Source organism: Heterodontus francisci, chromosome 4 (genome assembly GCF_036365525.1).
Source record: "Heterodontus francisci isolate sHetFra1 chromosome 4, sHetFra1.hap1, whole genome shotgun sequence".
Lineage (NCBI taxonomy): Eukaryota > Metazoa > Chordata > Chondrichthyes > Heterodontiformes > Heterodontidae > Heterodontus > Heterodontus francisci.
The window spans coordinates 77,079,472-77,092,795 of NC_090374.1; the positions used below are offsets into that span (position 1 = coordinate 77,079,472).

Consider the following 13,324-nt stretch of genomic DNA (forward strand, 5'->3'; position numbering starts at 1 on the left):
AAGTGACACCTATGCTCATACCCACTTCTACAACTTTAATGCAACTCAGTATTGTGTGGCTCTAAAAACGGACAGCATCAATTTACCACATGTTTGTGGCCGAGTTACCACATGTGGTGAGTGACGAGCATATTGGTAACTCTGATCTGGAAGGGATTTTAAATGTCCCCTAACTTGTATTTTTATGATCAGTAAGGGTATATTGAGTGTGGAAAAGGGAAAGCATTAGATTGGCTCGATCTTCCTTGCCTTGCCTGAGGTGCCATCACCAAAATACAGATTATCTGGTCATTATCACATTGCTGTTTGTCAGAGCTTGCTGTGCATAATTTGATTGCTACATTTCCTATTTGCAATAATGACTACACTTCAAAAGTACTTCATTGGCTGTACAACATTTTGGGATGTCCTGAGGTCAGGAAAGGCACTATATAAATGCAAGTTGTTCTTTTGATGTGTGGCATAAGGTGAATGTTACCCCTTTTAAGTTCTGTATTGGCAGTCATGATGTTTAGTGACATTTGAAAAGAATATTTTTCTGCTGTCACTACAGAGAGCCAGACCAATTCTTTGGCTGGCATGTGAGGTTTTTTTTCATTATTGACATTATGGTATTCTGACTTATTTTACAACAGTGGTATCAAATGCGAGGGCCTCCGTGACTAAGGCAGGTTGCGTTGTTAAGGGAATTGTGGCAGCTTATCGGACCCTTGCATGAAGAATCACTCATGTTAAATTGGATTCTAGTAGGTTCAAGAACTGTATTAGAACTGTGCAAAGTGTAGAGTTTTTTTTTTTGAAAACCCTGTGGATCATTGTTTTTCTCTCCTTTACAGAATATTGGCAGCCACTCAGTTTGAGCCAACTGCTGCGCGAAGTGCTTTCCCATGCTTTGATGAACCAGCATTGAAGGCCACGTTTACGGTCAAGATTACCAGGGAAGCTGACCACATCTCATTATCCAACATGGAGAAGGTACTTTTAAGGAAAAGTTATTCTTTCTAATTAATGTACCCCAAAAAATAGTGTTCCGGAATCTGCTGGTTAGACTTAAAATTGCACACTTAGGTTTTAAAAATGTTTTCCCATGAAGTTTCTGCAAGTGAGAGTTGATAATGGTGCAGTGATGGAAACAGGACATCTGGGATCTTGATGAACAACAGGAAAAACAGTTTATCTCCTTAATCAATAAGATTAAAGGATTGAGCAATAAACAGAGGAAGGACTGAGAAGGAGAATTAATTAGATTGGGTGAATTCATAGTCCAAAGAGAGGAAAACAAAGATTGGATTAAGAGAAAGGGGAAAAAGAGCAAAGGAAAAGTAAGCAAAACGTTTTTAAAATTTTCTAAAACAATTCAGAACTTGAAGGAATGGGGTGCCACACATCTAGATTTTGGGCATAAGAATGTGATGGGCGGTTATTAACAATTATTTTATTTGTTTTATTTTTTTATTTAGAGATACAGCACTGAAACAGGCCCTTCGGCCCACCGAGTCTGTGCCGACCAATAACCACCCATTTATACTAACCCTACAGTAGTCCCATATTCCCCATCACCTCCCTACACTAGGGGCAATTTACAACGGCCAATTTACTTATCACCTGCAAGTCTTTGGCTGTGGGAGGAAACCGGAGCACCCGGCGAAAACCCACGTGGTCACAGGGAGAACTTGCAAACTCCGCACAGGCAGTACCCAGAATTGAACCCAGAAGTCAGAGGGTGGTAGTAGATGGAAAGTATTCAGTATGGAGCTCGGTGACCAGTGGTGTTCCACAAGGATCTGTTCTGGGACCTCTGCTCTTTGTGATTTTTATAAATGACTTGGATGAGGAAGTGGAAGGCTGGGTTAGCAAGTTTGCCGATGACACGAAGGTTGCTGGAGCTGTGGATAGTGTGGAAGGCTGTTTTAGGTTGCAACGGGACATTGACAGGATGCAAAGCTGGGCTGAGAAGTGGCAGATGGTGTTCAACCTGGAAAAGTGTGAAGTGATTCATTTTGGAAGGTCGAATTTGAATGCGGAATACAGGCTTAAAGACAGGATTCTTGGTAGTGTGGAGGAACAGAGGGATCTTGGGGTCCATGTCCATAGATCGCTCAAAGTTGCCACCCAAGTTGATAGGGTTGTTAAGAAGGCGTATGGTGTGTTGGCTTTCATTAACAGGGGGATTGAGTTTAAGAGCCGCGAGGTTATGCTGCAGCTCTTTAAAGCCCTGGTTCGACCACACTTGGAATATTGTGTTCAGTTCTGGTCGCCTCATTATAGGAAGGATGTGGAAGCTTTAGAGAGGGTGCAGAGGAGATTTACCAGGATGCTGCCTGGACTGGAGGGCATGTCCTACGAAGAAAGATTGAGGGAGCTAGGGCTTTTCTCATTGGAGCAAAGAAGGATGAGAGGTGACTTGATAGAGGTGTACAAGATGATGAGAGGCATAGATAGAGTGGATAGTCAGAGACTTTTTCCCAGGTTGGAAAGGGCTATCACCAGGGGGCATAATTTTAAGGTGATTGGAGGAAGGTTTAGGGGAGATGTCAGAGGTAGGTTCTTTACACAGAGAGTGGTGTGGAATGCGCTGCCAGCGGTGGTAGTAGAAGCAGATACATTAGGGGCATTTAAGCGACTCTTGGATAGGTACATGGATGATAGTAGAATAAAGGGTACGTAGTTAGTTAGATCTTAGAGTAGGTTAAAGGTTTGGCACAACATGGTGGGCCGAAGGGCCTGTACTGTGCTGTTCTATGTTCTATGAACCCAGGTCCCTGGAGCTGTGAGGATGCGGTGCTAATCACTGCGCCACTGTGTTAAAAGGGTACTTACACTGATGATTACTAAAATTAAATTTCTGTAGTGAGTTTAATGGGAAATATGTAAATATAGTAACTTCATGAAGATTGCAGGGAGGTTATGTGCAAAATGCAGTTTTCGCAATGCTATTGATAAAGATTTTGGCAACAGATGGGCAGAAGTAGGAGTAGAGATGGGCAATATTAGAGTTGGAAGTAGGCAACGTTTTGTGATGAGAGGACATATGGTAGAAAGCTTGGGATGCTGAGGTGACGAGCTGTCTAGTTCAACCGCAGATGCTGGAGGGGTAGAGCAGTGAAGTCAGTGGCATGGGAATGGTGTTTGTAGGGAGGGGCAAAGACGATAGCTTTGGTATTCTGATGTTTAACTGGAGGAAATTTCTGCTCAGCCAGGATAAATGTTGGAGAAGCTGTCTGACAATGCAGATGCTGTGGAGGGGTCCAGCGCTGGTGGTGAAGTGGAGATAAGTGTTGTCAGCACATATCTGGAACCTGATGCCATGCCTTCAGATTAGATTGTCAAGGGGTAACGTGTAGCTGAGAAAGAGGGGACCATCGATCTTTTGTTTGATTCTAGGGATAATGGTGCGAGTGTGCAAAGAGAAACAATTGATGAGGTGTTCTGGCTCAGTTCCATAGGCAAGAAAAGTGAATACAGTTTAGTTGAGCTGGATAATGGAGGAGAGGTGTTGGCGGACGATAATGTGGTTGACTGTGTCAAATGGTGCCAAAGAGGTTGGGAAGGAAGAAGAAGGATAGTGCACCACAATCACCAAGGATGCTATTTGTGTGTTTTGGTTAGGGCTGTAATAGTGGTGCTGAAACCTGATTGAAGCAATTTGCATATGGAGTTGCTGGAAAGATAGACATGGATTTAGAAAGCAACAGCACATTCAGGGATTTTGGAAAGGGAAGTTATAGATAATTATATACCAGTAAGGTATCACAGGTTTGATCATTGGGCAGTGCAGCTGGCCTCACTATTTTAAACATGGCTGGGTTCCTACTGCCGGTTGACCATCCAGGGAATGCTGCTGGTAGTGGATATTTGTGGACACCACTTAAGGACACTTACTAGTAAACTTACTATTCAGGCTCATTTAATGAAGAAGGATCACTTGGGCAAGGTTATGGTGTCTGTGGATCTGTATCCCAGAATGGAGTCAGTGCCTTTAGGAGAAGCAGAAAGAGGAGAACATTAGTAGAATAAAGGGAGAGCACCACTTCCTACCTAGTCAGCAGCATTTGAAGTTATAAATTATAGTTAATGCTTGGAATGGAATATTGCTATTGCACTGCTTGCCCGTGTCAACTTAGCATGAAATACTCCATCTGAAGCTCTAGCACGACTTTTTTTTTAGAAAGTAAAAATGCCGTCAAAATCTTCCCCTCTGGTTCATTCTAAATGTACTCTCCAATGTGGTAATACACTGCACAATAGACCTGAGCTTGATTCTTCAGCTTGAGCTGAGTTAGCTGATTCCATCTAGTGTCCTGTTGGCGAGGAAGAAAAAAACACTACAAAGTTTCTTAATGTGCATGTTCAGATGTCACGTGAGGCTGAGATGTTGGGTTTTGCTGTGATGTTCACTTCCCTGGTGATTTGGCATTTATTTGGACTCTGATGAAAAGATTTCCAATACCTTCCTGTAATGAAATAGGAGATTTTAGGACTGTGCTAAAACATTTACATTAGCAAGAGTCTGATAACAGCATTTCATGAGCAAATAGGTCAGATTAATGCATTCAGCATCTACAGATTGCATCAGCATGGCTTATTGGCCTGTTGTTTCCAGCTTTTTCTTTGGTTTCCAACATTTGCAGTACTTTGCTTTTTATTCGTGATATGACTGCAAGTTCATTTAAAGATGAGAACTGAAGCCACTACCCTAGTTGTTATTTGTAGTCCTCATTTTAATTGCTGTGACAGTGCACTTAACAGAACTGGATTCTTTTGAAGTAATTAGGGAAAAATTGTGGCCTGTTAAAGTAATGCATTTAAATTAATCATAGCTGTGTAGTGAATGCATTCCCTGGAGTATAATACTGCGAGTAACAAGCAATAAGTACAGAAGATTCTAAATCAGCAAAATTGAGCAGAAGTGGCATGCTATTGCCATGCAGTTTGTCTTCTATCCAAGATAGCTGGTACTACGTTTGTGTGAACTCTGCATGGAAGAAACTGCAGTTCAATCAAGTCAAAAAAATAAAAATACTTCCCATTAAGCATTCCATTTCCAATACCTAAATTAGGCAACACATTCACTCGATAAAATTCTTGTTATAAAAATTGGTTTGAAATGTCAAAAATTTAAAACTTGCATCATTATTACAAGTGTTCAAAAATCTTGTGTGAAGAACTGAAATGTTATGCCTGAAGACCTAATTGTGCAAAGACCAGTGCAGTAGTAGTCCCTCGTGGTAATGATTAGGCTGTTTTCAAAATTATTAACATTACAAAGCATTCAGACGCTGGAAAATGCAGGGATATTTTCTTTCTATCTACATGCTCAAAATAGTGTCTGTGTTTGCTTTCCGGTCTGTGGCCTTTCATCAGTGGGTTCTCGTGAAAGATCACAAACCTGAAATATTAACTCTGTTTTTCTCTCCACAGATACTGCCAGACCTGCTGAGTATTTCCAGCATTTTCTGTTTTATTTCAGATTTCCAGCATCTGCGGTATTTTGATTTTTCCTCCACTAAAGGTGTTGTATAGCTGGCCATGGTGCAAAAGTAGCACAGGGTGGCTGGCCCTTCTGCTTTTCCTTCCCTCCATCTAGGGGAAGTGCCCGCCTCTACTCTGCACCTTCCTGTGATGGTATCACATGAGGAATTGCAGCCTGCACATGATTTATTCAGAGGAAAACCAACTATAAATGCGACTTGGTGTCTCTTTCCCCACACCCCCCCCCCTAACCCTCCATCTAGTAGATCAGAGACAAAAACTGGAAATGATGGAAATAACACAACTTCAGTCAGAAGCCTATCAATTTTTAGGGCGGCACAGTGGCGCAGTGGTTAGCACCGCAGCCTCACAGCTCCAGCGACCCGGGTTCGATTCTGGGTACTGCCTGTGTGGAGTTTGCAAGTTCTCCCTGTGTCTGCGTGGGTTTCCTCCAGGTGCTCCGGTTTCCTCCCACAGCCAAAAGACTTGCAGGTTGATAGGTAAATTGGCCGTTATAAATTGCCCCTAGTATAGGTAGGTGGTAGGGAAATATAGGGACAGGTGAGGATGTGGTAGGAATAAGGGATTCGTGTAGGATTAGTATAAAAATGGGTGGTTAATGGTCGGCACAGACTCGGTGGGCCGAAGGGCCTGTTTCAGTGCTGTATATCTAAATCCAAAACATTAACTTTGTGTTTTTTTCCAGCATTTTTATATTAAATTTGTAACTAGCAGAAATGTTTAAAGCATTGCATGATGCCTGTGAGGAAAGAGTGGGTGTTGGAAGTGGAATTTCCATGCTGAATTATCTTTTGAACCAGGTGTTTTGTGCAATTGATATGGTGTTGAAGCAGAATTGGCAGAGGCCCAGAAGTAGGTTGTCTGTCTGTTCTTTTTGCTCAAGTGGCGATGTTGTGTAGCATGGGGGGACGGACTGTTAGAAGTGAGTCTGCAAGTATTTTTATATTTCGGGGATAGGGGCAAGAAGGGGCTATTATTATTAATGTTCTTTACCAAAAGTGCAATCTTTGGCAGCTAAAGTCAAATGGGGACTGGTCCTTGACAAAATACCTATCCTGCATGCCAGGAATAATCAATGTGAGACATGGTTGCCCAAAAAGTGGTGGAATACAGGTTTATTGATCCAATTTTGCAAAGAGTGAATTGTCTAATTCGTTACCATACTGCTGGAGGAAGCACAAATTGGATTCTTACTGAATTTGCCACGAGAGAATGAGATTGGGAAAAGAATTTCTCCAAAGACTCTTATTCTTTCCACCCCACTCCCATCGTTCAAGACCAATAAACTCCCTTCCCCACCTCCATCCAAAGATGTAGGTGAAAAAGGCCAGTAAGCAGAATGCCTAAACACATCTTCAAAAGAGACAAATGAAGACAACAACATTTTGAAAAGACCATAAGAGGCAAAACTACTGCTAGAGTTCTGATTTTTATTTGGCCTTGCTAAATGCTCAAAAGTAGAATTCTGTGAATTATTTTTGAAAGAGGATAGTAAGTGAATGTCCAAATCAGTGTTGTTGTCCGGTAGAAGTCGCTGCCATTTTAACCACAAATGCCTTTTTTTTTAGTAGAAAACAACTTACGCACAATACAGATCACAGTCCTTGATGTGTACATTTATTTTTTTTAAAATGCTGTTACCACTATTTAGTGTGAAATTTTGCAGTCTTTTTAACTAAAGTTTGGAATTATGACATGACTTGATCAGACACAACTTAGTGTAGATTTTAGGTTTTGTCCAGCTATTGTGAGCATTACTTTGACTTTAGCAGTGTGATTGCTGAGAATGTTGACTCAAAGCGAGACGCACCTTGTTCTATATGTAGGTCACACTGGATGCTTCTGTCCACTTCCCATGACCTGCCCTGCTTGAGCTGCTCATTATTGATTTGGGCTTGCTTTTTTTCCACTGTCCTGCAGCAATTATTCTGATAGGTCAAGCTGCCCTTAATATCAGCTGTCCTCTCCATAATGTTGTTGCTGGTTTTTCCACGGTGCTGAAGCCTAGAGGTTTTAACCTATGTTGCACACCAGATTTTTTGCTGCAGATAAAAAAGTAAGCAGTAACTAAAGAAATAAAACATTCTGCATCTCTGCTTTCCATACCATTTTGCCACAAATGCACAGAAAGGTTGAGAAACGTCATGCAAACATGAACATTGAGATCATATTTTTATTTACTAATAAATGCAATTAACCACATATAGATGGTGTGTTTCCTGGCTAATATATTGGACAATACATATCTAAATGATGCAGAAGAAAAACTCTGCTAAACACTTGGGAAATCTGAATCAGCTAGTAAATACCGAATACCCCTTTCCATTACCTAACTCGCAGAACTGGATGGGTGACATTTTTTTTTCTTCCCCCTGCTCTCTGCCTCCATTAGAATGCAGAGGAAGAAAATGCGCCATGTACCGGATGACTGACATTTCTGATGACTCTTTTAAGAGTAAAAGGGTAGTTAGGGAGAGAGTAGGTCCCCTTAAGGATCAGTGTGGTAATCTACGTGTGGAGCCACGGGAAATGGGCAAGCTCTGAAATTAATACTACTCGTCTGTATTTACTGTGGAGAAGGTCATGGAAGCTAGTGAGTTCAAGGGAGGGAACAGCGATATCCTGGAGCATATCAACATTACAAAGGAGGAGCTGTTGGAGGTTTTGAAGCGCATTAAGGTGGATAAAATCCCCAGGACCTGACCAGGTGTATCCCAGGGTGCTATGGGAAACAAGGGAGGAGATTGCTGGGGTCCTGGCAGAGATTTTTGTATAATCGTTAGCCAAGGGTGAGGTACGGGAAGACTGGAGGATAGCTAATGTTGTGCCTTTATTTAAGAAGGGCAGCAGGGATAAGCCAGGGAACTATAGGCCGGTGAGCCTTACATCAGTGGTGGGAAAGTTATTGGAAGGGATTCTGAGAAAGGCATGGTCTGATTAGGGATATCTTTGTGTGTGGGAAATCATGTCTCACAAATCTGATTGAGTTTTTCGAGGAGGTGACCAAGAGGATTGACGAGGGCAGGGCGATGGACATTGTCTACATGGACTTTAGCAAGGCCTTTGACAAGGTCCCGCATAGTAGGCTGGTCCAGAAGGTTCAAATACATGGGATGAAGGGTGAGCTAGCCAATTGGATACAAAATTGGCTTGGTGATAGGAGGCAGAGGGTGGTAGTGGAGGGTTGTTTTTCAGATTGGGGGCCGGTGACCAGTGGTGTGCCGCAGGGATCGACGCTGGGCCCTCTGTTATTTGTCATATTTATTAATGACTTGGATGTGAATGTAGGGGGCATGATTAGTAAGTTTGCAGATGACACCAAAATTGGTGGTATAGTGGACAGTGAATAAGGTTGTCTAAGGTTACAACAGGATACAGATCAACTGGGAAAGTGGGCAAGGGATTGGCAAATGGAATTTAATGCAGACAAGTGCGAAGTGATGCATTTTGGGAAGTTAAACCAGGGCAGGACATATGGGGAGTATTGTTGAGCAGAGAGACCTTGGGGTGCAAGTACATAGTTCCCTGAAAGTGGCAACACAGGTAGACTGGGTGGTGGAGAAGGCGTATGGCATGCTTGCCTTCATCGGCTGAGGCATTGAGTACAAGAGTTGGGACATCATGTTACAGTTGTACATAACGTTGGTTAGGCCGCATTTGGAGTACTGTGTGCAGTTCTGGTCACTGCACTACAGGAAAGATGTGATTAAGCTAGAGAGGGTGTAGAAAAAATTCACAAGGATGTTGCCTGGTTTGGAGGGCTTGAGTTATAAAGAGAGATTGGATAGGCTGGGTCTGGTTTCCCTGGAGCGAAGGAGGCTGAGAGGGGACATGATAGAGGTATATAAAATTATGAGAGGCATAGATAGGGTAGATGGCCAGATTCTGTTTCCCATGGTAGAGGTGACTAAAACTAGAGGGCATAGATTTAAGGTGAGAGGGAGGAGGTTTAAAGGGGATCAAAGGGGTAAATTTATCACACAAAGAATAGTGGGAATGAGCTGCCAGAGGAGGTGGTGGAGGCAGGGACAGTAGCGACATTTAAGAGGCATCTGGATAGGTACTTGAATGAGCAAGGCATAGAGGGATATGGAATTAATGCAGGCAGGTGGGATTAGTATAGATGGACATTATGGTCGGCATGGACGCAATGGGCCGAAGGGCCTGTTTCTATGCTTTACGACTCTGACTCTATCTCTTCTTCCTCTCTTTGGATTCAAAATAGCTTTGTGTTAAAGGTGTGTACCATTTTCCCTAGGTATCAAACCACAGACAGTGCCACCTTTGAAAATGGCACCTTCTGGAGCATTCATTGGCATGGCATTTATTTATATTGACATGTCAATGTTTGGTGTAAAAGCAAAAGTGACATTTTGTGTACCTATAATACATTTGTTTTAAAAGTGAAATAGGGGTTTGTTCATTAAACTTATTCTGACTCTGCTGTGGTGTTGTAAAGTACATTTTCTTTGTTACAGCTTCATTGTTGGCATGAGATGTGTTTCCCTGCTCAACTGGAATGCTGAGGAAGAGCTTATTTTTAGCCACTGAACTAGTCTGGAGGTTGTCAGAAAATGGAACCCAGAATAGAATGCATTGCAGTAGTTAAAATAGAATTCTGTTCAGAGTTCCCAGTGACTGCTTTCCTTTAAAAGGTTATGCAGTATAATCAAAATGGAATTCGTTGATTCCTGCTATTTTTCCCATGTGAATTAGATTGCAGGCTTTTGTTGGAATTCACAAAGTACAGGCTATCTTCATAATACATGATTATTGAGTGTTCAATTTTGCTGTATTACCAGAGGTGACGCAATCTCAATATACTAGATGTGTCTGGCACCAGATGAATGATTAAAATGTCATGAAAGAGAATCTAACCATGAGTATCTCACCTTCTGCATGGATCCCCCACCGACTCCTCTGCGTGGTTGGTGCACTCGCTCTGCATGCCAGTTTATTGCTCTCACACTAAAATTGGCCAAGTGGTCTTTCAGCTGGTTGCCAAATTCCGTATTTGTTTCGATTCTGGTAAACTCTGAATGCTGATTTATGATGGTGGAAAGACACAGCTGCTTCCTGTGACAAACGGCCTCATTCTCCTCTTTGTGATTTTAACCATTTTTACCTTCATTTAGGTTGAACCCTTTGGACATATTAACTGTCTGTGCACAGCAGTGTGTTCATTAATGTGCATTCAAATTCTTGAGGCTTACTCCAAAAAAAATCTTTCATTTTGGGGCGAGTTGTGTTGTTCACTATGCTGCTGAGCACAAGTTCCTGTTGTTTGCTCAGACACATGTCAGTTGTCTAATTACCAGACAGGCTCCAAGATGATGCTCGTAGTGATGAGATTTGGGAACTGGCTATATGCTTTGTTACAGACGCTGTAATCTGATACCTGAGTTAGGCAGGCATGCAATACTCCAGGGTGCTGCCAATCGAGTTTTGCGTGCTCGATTTATTACTGGAGACTGGGGTTCTTTCCACTTAGTTTCAGATTACAGTAATCCCTGAACTAGAGTGTTCTTGACTGGACCAGTAGTGGGATGTTTAGCTGTTGGCAGGTTGTGCAGTTTTAATTGGTTAAACTCCTCTACTTGGAGTCTCTAAAATATGTTATTGCTTAACCTGTATTAAATTCTGTATGTTTGTGTAGTGTGTGGTAGGTTTGTATGTGGCAGACACTAGGCTGACCAAAAAAATCTAAAGCTATCGCATTATGGTGACTCGTTAATTGCTTGCTGTGTGTAACACTGAACAGAATTTGGGGACTTCAAAGCTATAATGCGATGAGAGTTCACAAAAATTATTGCATTTCCAAAGGTACTACATTAAAATGGCTTTCAACAGCAAAACATCTCTTCATTTGTCTTTGTGTCTTTCCCCAAAAATTTGAGGAGTGGAGAGGTGAATTGAGCTTCAGGATGTCTCTGCAGACAGATGTGAAAAAGTGCTCCCTCTCCTGTCCTCAGCTCAAGCATGGATTTCAGTTTGGTTCTCCGGCTGAATATGCAGTTCTTTAACACTGTATCTAAACTACCAATTACAGCATGAAATAAATGCAAGGAGTGTACTCCTGGCAGGCTAGGTTTTCTTTAAAACTGCAAAATTTAATTGAAACATTGCAGATGTTTTCAATGATCAATATATCTGTCTGCAATCTGTTCTAGAATGCCACAACTTCATTTGCCAATGGATTGTTTCAAGACACATTTATGAAAAGTTTTCGCATGAGCACTTATCTGGTGGCATTTGTTGTGGCTGAATTGAAGAATGTCAGCCAGGAGACTGCAAGTGGAACTCTGGTAAGTCCCTACGATATTTAGGTGCAGGCAAGGTTGTATTTATTGTCCGTCCCCATTTCTCCAAGAAGGTTGCAGTAGTTCTTCTCCTTGAATCGCTGCAGCTGTTAGTGCTTGTTGTGTGATTGCCTTTAAGAATGATGTCCCCTTTAAGATCTTAGTATGCTAATGAGCTAAGTGCCAGAACATAGTCACATGGCTCGAAGCCAGAGTCATTCTGCAACACCTAGAGTAAGGTTCTGAATTAATAGTTTTAGCTGCAGTAAACCTGTTTGAGATATTCAGCATATTTGGACTCCGCGCATCTCATTTATGTTGCGTCAGACAGCATAAAGAATGCATTTCATTGCTAATGATGATCCCACAATAGTGTAAGCTAGGAGTTTCAGGATTCTGACACAGCAATGACGAAGGAATAGATGATATAGGTCCAAGTCGAGATGATACGTGACATTGAATTGACGCTGTTCCCACTCATTGCTGATCTTGTTTTTCCAGGTGGTAGAGGCCACAGGGGAGGGAGGTGTTAACAACACAACCTTGGTGATTTACTGTGCTACATTCTGTAGATTGTACATACTGCAGCCATTGTGTGTAAGTGATGGAAGGGGTGAGCATTGAATCGAGTAGCAGGAGCATTAATCAAGCAAACTGGTCTGACCCAGAAGCTGACAAACTTCTTGAAAGTTGCGCCTGCATCCATCTAGATGTAGTGAGCATCCCATCACACTTCTGACTTGATCCTTGTAGATGCTGGAAAGACCTTGAGGGGTCAGGAGGACAGTACCCACCTGCTGCCCTGCTCTTCCAGCCACAGTATTGATATGGCTAGTCCAGTTTAACTTCTGGTGAATAACAATCCACAGGATATTGATGGTTGGGATCTTGGTGATGGTGCAGCTAAAGGTCAAGGAAGGGTAGCTGGACTTTCTCTTGTTTGAGATGTTCAGAATCCCCAATTTATGTGGTGCAAATTTAACATGCCACTTAGTCTAAGTCTAGATGGCAGTGACTACTTCATTATCAGAGGAGTTGTGAATGGAGCTGAATGCTGTGAAATTATCAGTCAACAGCCCCACTCCTGATCTTACAATGGAGGGATAAAACAACTGGAGGTAGTTGGGCAGAGAACATTTCTCTGAGTGATTCCTGCCTTAATGTCTTGGGGTTGTAATGACTGGCCTCAACAACCACAACCATCTGCCTTGGCATGAGATAAGATGCCAGCCATCAGTGGGGATTTCCCTTTGACTCCCATCGACTTAAGCTCCTTGATGCCATACTCAGTTGAATGCTTTGATATCAAAGACAGCTGCCTTCACCTGTCCGTGATATTCAGCTCTTGCATCCATTCTTAGATCAAAGCTGTGATGAGGTCAGATGTTCAGTGGTTCTGGTGGAACCATAACTGACCATTGGTGAACAGGTGATTGAGTAGGTGTTGCTTGATGGTGTTATTGATGATTCCTTGCATCACTTTACTGACAATTAAAATGAGGCCGCTAGGGTGGTAATTAGCCAAGTTAGAC

General features: G+C 42.2%; 1 protein-coding gene across 1 annotated transcript in view; it reads left to right on the forward strand.

Annotated features, from left to right (window-relative positions):
- lnpep (leucyl/cystinyl aminopeptidase) overlaps positions 1-13,324 on the forward strand; it is a 139,703-nt gene that overhangs the window by 47,973 nt on the left and 78,406 nt on the right. The window contains exons 3-4 of the mRNA XM_068029741.1: positions 837-975; positions 11,664-11,798. Coding sequence (XP_067885842.1) covers positions 837-975; positions 11,664-11,798 — 274 coding nt within the window. The remainder of the gene's footprint in view (positions 1-836; positions 976-11,663; positions 11,799-13,324) is intronic.